The sequence below is a fragment of the Trachypithecus francoisi genome, unplaced genomic scaffold (assembly GCF_009764315.1).
Source record: "Trachypithecus francoisi isolate TF-2019V2 unplaced genomic scaffold, Tfra_2.0 Contig00380, whole genome shotgun sequence".
Lineage (NCBI taxonomy): Eukaryota > Metazoa > Chordata > Mammalia > Primates > Cercopithecidae > Trachypithecus > Trachypithecus francoisi.
This window is the reverse complement of record NW_022680603.1, coordinates 90,323-98,978: the sequence shown is the minus strand read 5'-3', so window position 1 is coordinate 98,978 and position 8,656 is coordinate 90,323. Positions and strand designations below refer to the sequence as shown.

The 8,656-nt window shown below is 46.5% G+C and overlaps 1 protein-coding gene and 1 pseudogene across 1 annotated transcript; one reads left to right on the top strand and one right to left on the bottom strand.

Annotated features, from left to right (window-relative positions):
- Positions 1–211: 211 nt before the first annotated feature.
- On the top strand, positions 212–5,498 carry LOC117083634 (coiled-coil-helix-coiled-coil-helix domain-containing protein 2). Its single transcript, XM_033211569.1, has 4 exons — positions 212–463; positions 2,662–2,911; positions 4,081–4,225; positions 5,217–5,498. The coding sequence occupies exons 1-4, from the start codon at positions 414–416 to the stop codon at positions 5,225–5,227; spliced, it is 456 nt and encodes a 151-aa protein (XP_033067460.1). The 5' UTR covers positions 212–413; the 3' UTR covers positions 5,228–5,498.
- Positions 5,499–6,604: 1,106 nt separating this feature from the next.
- LOC117083660 lies at positions 6,605–6,696 on the bottom strand (annotated as a pseudogene).
- Between the last annotated feature and the right edge of the window lie 1,960 nt (positions 6,697–8,656).

The following is an 8,656-nucleotide window of genomic DNA, read 5'->3' as shown; positions in this document are numbered from 1 at the left end:
AGGTCCCCTGGCAATCCAGCCAGAGATGTGAGGCACTCTTAAGGTTGGATTTAATACAAATGTTTGAAGGAAGCAGCGATGGTCCAGCTGCGCTAGGAAGCAAAATGCTAAGTGGTCTGATGCGAGGACCGGAGGACAAGGTTTGCGGACCAACCACAGGAACTTCCAGGTTTTAAAGATCTTGGCGCCAAGTTCATGACGTCGGTCGCGAAGGACGAGGCGTCCCCGTGACGTCCTGCTCTTCCAGTGACCTTCAGGCCGCAGAGACGTCGGAGAACGGAAGTCCTCTGCCTGTGTGCTGGTTGGTTGCGCGTTAAGGCCAGCTCCGCCTCCCGTCTTCCGGTCTTCTCAGAAGTCGCTTAGCTCTTCGCGGGTTGTTACAGGTCCAGAGGTCGAGCTGTCGGGTACCTAGGATGCCGCGTGGAAGCCGAAGCCGCACCTCCCGCATGGCCCCTCCGGCCAGGTGAGACCATCACGGGGTCTGAGACCAAAGCGTGGCCGTCAGGACCCTACTGGGGCAATGACGCAGAGGGAGGCCACGGGCGGGGGCGAACCAAGGCCAGCTGCGGCGTGGGCTCGCCTCGGCCAGGCGGGGGTAGATGGAGCGTAAAACGTGTGTTAGGGGAGTGTGGGGAGGGAATTCACTTACAGAAAAAGCTTCCTATCCAAACAAGGGGAAAGGCATAACGTTATGGCCAGGTGGTAGGAAGGCATAACCTTTGACCTCACCCAAGGAAATGATGCGGAAATGGTCAGAGGGAGCGTGATACGTATGAAGATGTTTAAATACTTGCAGGACATAATTAGTCTTTTGTTATTTAAGAAGGGGGTCTCAAAATTGTTGAAAGCATCTGAACGTTGAACAGATGAGGAATAGTTGAAGTTGCTTTTGGTATAATAGTTCAGACGATGGCCGGGCGCGGTGGCTCAAGCCTGTAATCCCAGCACTTTGGGAGGCCGAAACGGGCGGATCACGAAGTCAGGAAATCGAGACCATCCTGGCTAACATGGTGAAACCCCGTCTCTACTAAAAAATACAAAAAACTAGCCGGGCGAGGTGGCGGGCGCCTGTAGTCCCTGCTACTCGGGAGGCTGAGGCAGGAGAATGGCGTAAACCCGGGAGGGGGAGCGTGCAGTGAGCTGAGATCCGGCCACTGCACTCCAGCCCGGGCCACAGAGTGAGACTCCGTCTCAAAAAAAAAAAATAGTTCAGACGAGTCACTTTCGCCAGTCTTGTTTTCTAATGTGTAAAATGAAGGAATTGGACCAGATTATTTCCCCAGTTGACCATCTTTAGGTCTTAATTAGAATATTTATTTATATTTTGAGTCAGAGGCTAACTCTAACTCAGGCTGTAGTGAGTGACGTAATCATGGCTAACTGCAGTCTTGACTTCCTGGGTTCAAGCTATTCTCTCACCTCAGCCTCCAGAGTAGCTGGAACTACAGGTGTGCGCCACCTGTGCACCACACCTGGCGACTTTATTCTATTTTATATTTTAGTAGAGACAGGGTCTCATTATGTGGCTCTGGCTGGTCTCAAAGTCCTGGCCTCAAATGATCCTTTCGCCTCCACTTCCCTAATCACTGGGATTACAGACAAGAGCCACCACTCCACAGCCTGTTTTTAGTTATTTGATCCCTCAATAAAATGTAAACTCTATGAATGCAGAGATTTTTGTCTCTTGTTCACAGTTTTGTTACCAGCGCCTTGTAGTTAACCTAATACTTGAATGAATGAATTCCGTAAGAATCTTTCTAACTTTTAATAGTCTATATTTCTTATGACATTGGATATGTCTTTTTTTTTTTTTTTTTTTTTTTTTGAGACAGAGTCTTGCTCTGTCACCCAGGCTGGAGTGCAGTGGCCGAATCTCACCTCACTGCAAGCTCCGCCTCCCGGGTTCACGCCATTCTCCTGCCTCAGCCTCCGGAGTAGCTGGGACTACAGGCGCCCGCCACCTCGCCCGGCTAGTTTTTTGTATTTTTAGTAGAGACGGGGTTTCACCGTGTTAGCCAGGATGGTCTCGATCTCCTGACCTCGTGATCCACCCGTCTCGGCCTCCCAAAGTGCTGGGATTACAGGCTTGAGCCACCGCGCCCGGCGACATTGGATATGTCTTTAAAGATACTATGGGCTATGTGAATACATGGAAATGGTTACAAAAAAGCAGGAAAAACTAGTTTGTCCTAGGCTATTACTATTATAAGAAAAGATTAAAGTGGCCAGGGGTGGTGGCTCACGCCTGTAATCCCAACACTTTGGGAGGCCCAGGCAGGTGGATCACTTGAGGTCAGGAGTTTGAGACCAGCCTGGCTAACATGGTGAAACTCCATCTCTACTAAAAATACAAAAAATTAGCCAGATGTGGTGGCGGGTGCCTGTATCCCAGCTACTTGGAAGGCTGAGGCAAGAGAATCGCTTGAGTCTGGGAGGCAGAGGTTGCAGTGAGCTGAGATTGCGCCATTGCACTCCAGCCTGGGCAACAAGAGCGAAGCTCTGTCTCCAAAAAAAAAAAAAAAATTGAAGAGATAAAATGATGTAAATAATTTGAAATGAAAATCTTGAGGTCCATTTTAATATGTAAGTTATTTTAAGTTGACAATTTCCAAAACTGGTTGGAATTGGGAATTTGATATATTTTGTTCTTTTCTTTCATAGCCGGGCACCTCAGATGAGAGCTGCACCCAGGCCGGCACCTGTCGCTCAGCCACCAGCAGCGGCACCCCCATCTGCAGTTGGCTCTTCTGCTGCTGCACCCCGGCAGCCAGGTCTGATGGCCCAGATGGCAACCACTGCAGCTGGCGTGGCTGTGGGCTCTGCTGTGGGACACACACTGGGTCACGCCATTACTGGGGGCTTCAGTGGAGGAAGTAATGCTGAGCCTGCAAGGCCTGACATCACTTACCAGGTGGGAATTTAGGCAGCATTTCCCTTCCATGGGTGGATTTTATGAGAAAACCCAGATGTTTGTAAGTTCCTTCTGTATAGCACTTGTCTTTGATTTTAGAACCCACTGTGCTGTTAACAGACAATGGGTTTTAAAGCCACATTTGGCCGTTGAGTTATTGCCTTAGGCCGGCACCAACAAGTACTGTACAAATTGTACTTCTTCCCAAGGAGTAGACTTGTAACAGTCCACTTGACTCACTGTAAAAACAACCACTTTTCCCTTTGAATATTTCATCCCAGTGACACTTCCTACTAACCCTGTCTTGATCTTAGTTAACGAATCAAAAATCTTGCATAGCTCTGTGCTCTTTTACCTGATATTTGCCATTACCCATCTTTCTGATGTGTATGGGTTTTCTAGTCTAATGAGCATAGGTGTATATACTCTTGTATTTCTGGTGTGCTTGAAACTGCTCCATCCATTTTTCTATAATACTGCCATTTTTCCTCCCTGAAGCTTCACAAGATAACAATTCTTGTTTATTTGCATCTTCATGAATCTTTCTGGTTATAATTGGAATTTTGTTAAAGCTGTTGGCTCTCTGCTTTTAAATATTTTCACTTTTGACTGAGCACAAAGACTTATGCCTATAATTCCAGCACATTGGGAGGCTGAAGTGAGGGGATTGCTTGAGCCCAGAAGTTTGAGATCAGGTTGGGCAACATAGTGCGACCCTGTCTTTACTAAAAGTATTTATTTAGTTTTTTCTTCTTTGGAGGTGGAGTCTTGCTCTGTCACCGAGGTTCCACCTCCCTGGTTCAAGCGATTCCCCTGCCTCAGCCTCCCAAGTAGCTGGGATTACATTTTTGTATTTTTAGTAGAGGCGGGGTTTCACCATATTGGCCAGGCTGGTCTCGAACTCCTGACGTCAAGTGATTCACCCTCCTCGGCCTCACCTCCCAAAGTGTTGGAATTACAGGTGTGACCCACCACGTTCGGCCTAAAATATTTTTTAACTAAATGAAGATTTAAATGTTTTCACTTTCCATGTTAATAGATGGAAACTTTAATTTGCATCTGGTGCTAGTTCCATTTTCCATTAACCTCAAAGAGGATGGATACTCTTCATTGTCTAGGCATACGTATGATTTTCTTTCTCAGCAATGTTGAATGTTTTGCCTTCACAGGAGCCGCAGGGAACCCAGCCGGCACAGCAGCAGCAGCCTTGCTTCTATGAGATCAAACAGTTTCTGGAGTGTGCCCAGAACCAGGGTGACATCAAGCTCTGTGAGGGTTTCAGTGAGGTGCTGAAACAGTGCCGACTTGCAAACGGTAGGTGATTTGTCCAATTTACATCAGCTTAATTCACAGTGGAACTCCTGGATCCTGTAAAACTTAGGAGAATCTGTGTTTAATAAATTAATAAATTAGACAAGACTTTGTTGAAATTTCTCTAGAATTAACTCCTAACAACTGGGCCAGAGGTTTCTAGTCATTTTTATTAGTCATTTTCTGAGTTTTCTTCTTCCTTTAGAAGGTATAGGCCAGGCGCAGTGGCTCACACTTGTAATCCAGCACTTTGGGAGGCCAAGACGGGTGGATCACCTGATGTCGGGAGTTTGAGACCAGCCTGGCCAACATGGCAAAACCCTGTGTGTATTAAATATACAAAAATTAGCTGGATGTGGTGGCAGGCACCTGTAATCCCAGCTACTCAGGAGGCTGAGGCAGGAGAATCGCTTAAACCCAGGAGGCAGAGGTTGCAGTGAGCCAAGATCCCGCCACTGCACTCCAGCCTGGGTAACAGTACGAGACTCCGTCTCAAATTTAAAAGAAAAAAAAGAAGAAGGTATAAATCAGTATGCCATATCTTACTGTGATTACTGGATGTGAGTGACCTCCTATCCTTAAGGCCGTGAATATAAAATTAGATTCTGTTGTCACCAAAATCCGGGAATAGACAAAAAGACTGATACCTGGTATCTGTACCTCATTGAGTGAAAGGAGTTAATTAAGTTCCTCAGGGGAACTCTTGAGATTTAGGGTGTGTTGTTAGTCGTAGGATGCCTTCAGTAGCTTACAAACAAAACCATAACCTTGGTGGAACCCAGCACTCTGGAAGGTCAAGGTGGGAGGATTGCTTGAGTCCAGGAGTTCGAGACCAGCCTGGGCAACATAGCAAGACCTCATCTCTATTTTTTATCAAAAAAAAAAAAAAGCCATAGCCTTGGCCTTTTGTCACTGCTTTCATAATTTGGAAGCCTTCTGTTTTGTTGAGTATATGAAGCCAGCACTCTTCTAACTTAATCTTTTCTGTTTGCAGGATTGGCCTAATCAAGAAGTTCAACCTGGAGAGATGGAAAATCAGCTCTCATATCTTAAGTTAATTTAGTATAAAACTAGAATTGATAGTGAAGGTATAAAGTGTAACCATCAGTTAAACCTCTCCTGTCATTCCTAGCTTCCTTGCTTCAGAACTGAAATGGAAGGGGGCGTGTTCCTACTCTGTAGAATTTGGGACTGGGCAAAATGTGTTACCTCCTTAAACTAGGTGTTATGATTTTATTCTTTGTGAGTTAATTAGAATAAAGTCATTTTCTTCCAAGATGTGGTTCCTTTAGTCTATAGTCTCTGGTTATGAGATTAGCATCCTCAGCCAGGCGTGGTGGCTCACACATGTAATTCCAGCACTTTGGGAGGCCAAGATGGGGGATCATAACACGGTGAAACCCCGTCTCTACTAAAAATATAAGAAATTAACCGGGCATGGTGGCAGGCACCTGTAGTCGCAGCTACTCGGGAGGCTGAAGCAGGAGAATGGCGTGAACCGAAGAGGTGGAGCTTGCAGTGAGCCAAGATCACGCCACTGCACTCCAGCCTGGGCAATAGAGCGGGACTCCGTCTCAAAAAAAAAACAATTAGCATCCTCCCAGATCTGACAGCTCCCTGAGGGGTTATATAAGGAGTAACTCACTCACCAACAACATGTTCTGCAATTCAAAGGTTCCAGGTGCTGTGGGTCTGGAATTAAGTAAGCTGAGCAGTAGTAGGAAACTGCTTAAAATATTGTTTTAAGCGGGTATGCTGGCAGATGCCTGTAATCCCAGCTACTTGGGAGGCTGAGGCTGGAGAATCGCTTGAACTCGGGAGGCGGAGGTTGCAGTTAACCGAGACCATGACACTGCACTCCAGCCCGGGTGACAGAGCAAGACTCTGTCTCAAGAAAAAAAAAATTAATCATTGTTTTAATCAGGTGAATGATAAAGGAAACGACTAGGTCTATTTGGGGTCGGTTCCCTGTGGCCAGGTCAGCACTGCATGTCGCTATTCCTCTACTGTTTCCAAGCAAGCTTGTGCAACCCACCTTTTGTTCTATTTTCTTTTGCTTTAGGCTTTTAGCAGCCTGGAGTCATGGTTCTTAGTTTCTGTCTCTAGTGATAAGTGGAAAAGAGGGATGAGGAAGGGACTTTACTGGCCCTAACCATAAGCTGTAACTAAACCGGTGACTGTATTCTCTCCCTTCTCCCTTGGATGCCCAGATTGAAGATAAAAAAGCAGTCTTAATATGTGTAGTTCCCCTGAAGGTGCATTTCTTCTGCTTAAGGTGTTGTTGCCTCCTCCTCTTAAAACACTCAGGCTGCCATCCCCCACTCCGTGCTAGGGAAGAACTTTAAGGGGATGGAATTCAGTTTGGAGTAGGCCACTTTTTCATGTCAGATGGGTAATGTGTCAATGTAACCAGTTTTGAGGGAGGCACACTTAATCCATGAGCGTGAAAACCCAGTCATCAACTACAAAAGGATCAGCAGGTCTTTTTTTTTTTCCCCCAAAATGAGCAGCAGAGACGGTTTCACTATGTTGACCAGGCTGGTATAGAACTCAGCCTCAGGTGATCCACCCGCCTCGGCCTCCCAAAGTGCTGGGATTATAGGCATGAGCCACCACACCCGGCCTCCGTAGGTTCTGTTTTCTGATTTTTTTCTGAATTTCAGAGCCCTGCATCACTGCCAGGTGAGTGAGATGCTGGTAATTGAGGGAATTAACCAGTTGCGTCTCACCTCCTATCAGCTGTATTCCTGGAGTGCCTAAACATTCAGTTCCTGAAAGAGACTCTTTCAGAAAGAGGGCCTCAGCAGAGTTCACTCCTGGCCAGTCCCCCAGCATATTCCCTCCTAGGTTTATAGAAGACACTTCTACTCGTTTTCCTGGATACTCGGGACTTCTGTGAGTCTGTAGTGTTAATACTCAGATGTCCCTCGTGTCCAGGTGTAGTGGTGATTCAAATACATTGAATCAAAGAGAAATGAACAAGTGACAAAATGCAAGCGTGACTGGCCTTGCCTTTCCCTGGTAGGAGTCATTGTTACAAGGAGAAAGGTGTGGAATAATACTTTAGGGGCACTGGCCTTTTGCCCTAAGGTCAGAAAGGATTTTGTGATGCATTCTTTGATTGTCCAGTCAGTGCGCCAATTCCCTGAGTTCCGCGTCCATCGATTCAGCCAGTCGAGGACTGAGAATATTTGAAGCCTGTGCAACAAAGTGACATCCCAACAAAAATTAATCAGCCAGGTGCAGTAGCATGCACCTGTAGTCCCAGCCACTAGGGAGGCCGAGGTCGGGGGATCGCGGAAGCCCAGTTCAAGATTGCTGTGAGCTATGATCACGCCACGGAACACCAGCCCAGAGTGAGACCCTGTCTCAAAATAATTTTTTTTGAAAAAATTCAGGGTCATTTCTGTAGGAAACATGTAGACTATTTTCCTTGTCATTCCCTAAACAATACAGTGTTAACAATTTATATCATGTTTGCATTATACTAGGTATTATAAGTAATCTAGAAGTTATTTAAAGTATACAGCAGGACATGCATAGGTTATATTGCAAATAATGTGGCATTTTATATAAGGGACGTGAGCATCTGTGGATTTTTGTTATTCATAGAAGCCTTGGAACCAATCACCTGAAGATAACATAAGCCAGCAAGAGTCAAATCTGTAGCTTAGAAATGTGAGGGAGAAAATAGGTCTATTAACGGTAAATTAGGCCGGGCGTGGTGGCTCATGCCTGTAATCCCAGCACGTTGGGAGGCTGAGGAGGGCGGATCACCTGAGGTCAGGAGTTTGAGACCAGCCTAGCTAACAGTGAAATCTCATCTCTACTAAAAATACAAAAATTAGCAGGGCATGGTGGTGGGTGCCTGTAATCCCAGCTACTTGGGAGGCTGAGGCAGGGGAATTGCTTGAACCTGGGAAGCAGAGGTTGCAGTGAGACGAGATTGTGCCACTGCACTCCAGCCTGGGCGACAGAGCAAAACTCTGTCTCAAAAAAAAAAAAAAAATTTGCCAGGCCTGATGGCACACGCCTGTAGTCTCAGCTACTCAAAGAGGCCAAGGCAAGGAGAACTGCTTGAACCCTGGAGGCAGAGGTTGCAGTGAGCCAGGATCGTGCTACTGCACTCCAGCCTAGGTGACTAGAGCGAGACACTTGTTTAAAAAAAAAAAAGTAGTAAATTAGGCCTGGCACGGTGACTCACGCCTGTGATCCCAGTACTTTCGGAAGCCAAGGCTTGCAGATCACCTGAGGTCAGGAGTTCAAGCCCAGCCTGTCCAACACGGTGAAACCCCATCGCTACTAAAAAAAAAAAAAAAAAGCCAGGCGTGGTGACGCACGCCTGTAATCTCAGCTACGCAGGAGGCTGAGGCAGGAGAATCGCTTGAACCCGGAGACAGAGGTTACAGTGAGCCAAGATTGTGCCATTGCACT

Bases quoted from the DNA above. Each gene is read 5' to 3' on its own strand.
- LOC117083634 (XM_033211569.1), top strand. From the start codon at position 414: ATGCCGCGTGGAAGCCGAAGCCGCACCTCCCGCATGGCCCCTCCGGCC. The intron at 464-2,661 runs GTGAGACCATCA...TTTCTTTCATAG, and splicing joins CGCATGGCCCCTCCGGCCAG to CCGGGCACCTCAGATGAGAG. The intron at 2,912-4,080 runs GTGGGAATTTAG...TTGCCTTCACAG, and splicing joins GGCCTGACATCACTTACCAG to GAGCCGCAGGGAACCCAGCC.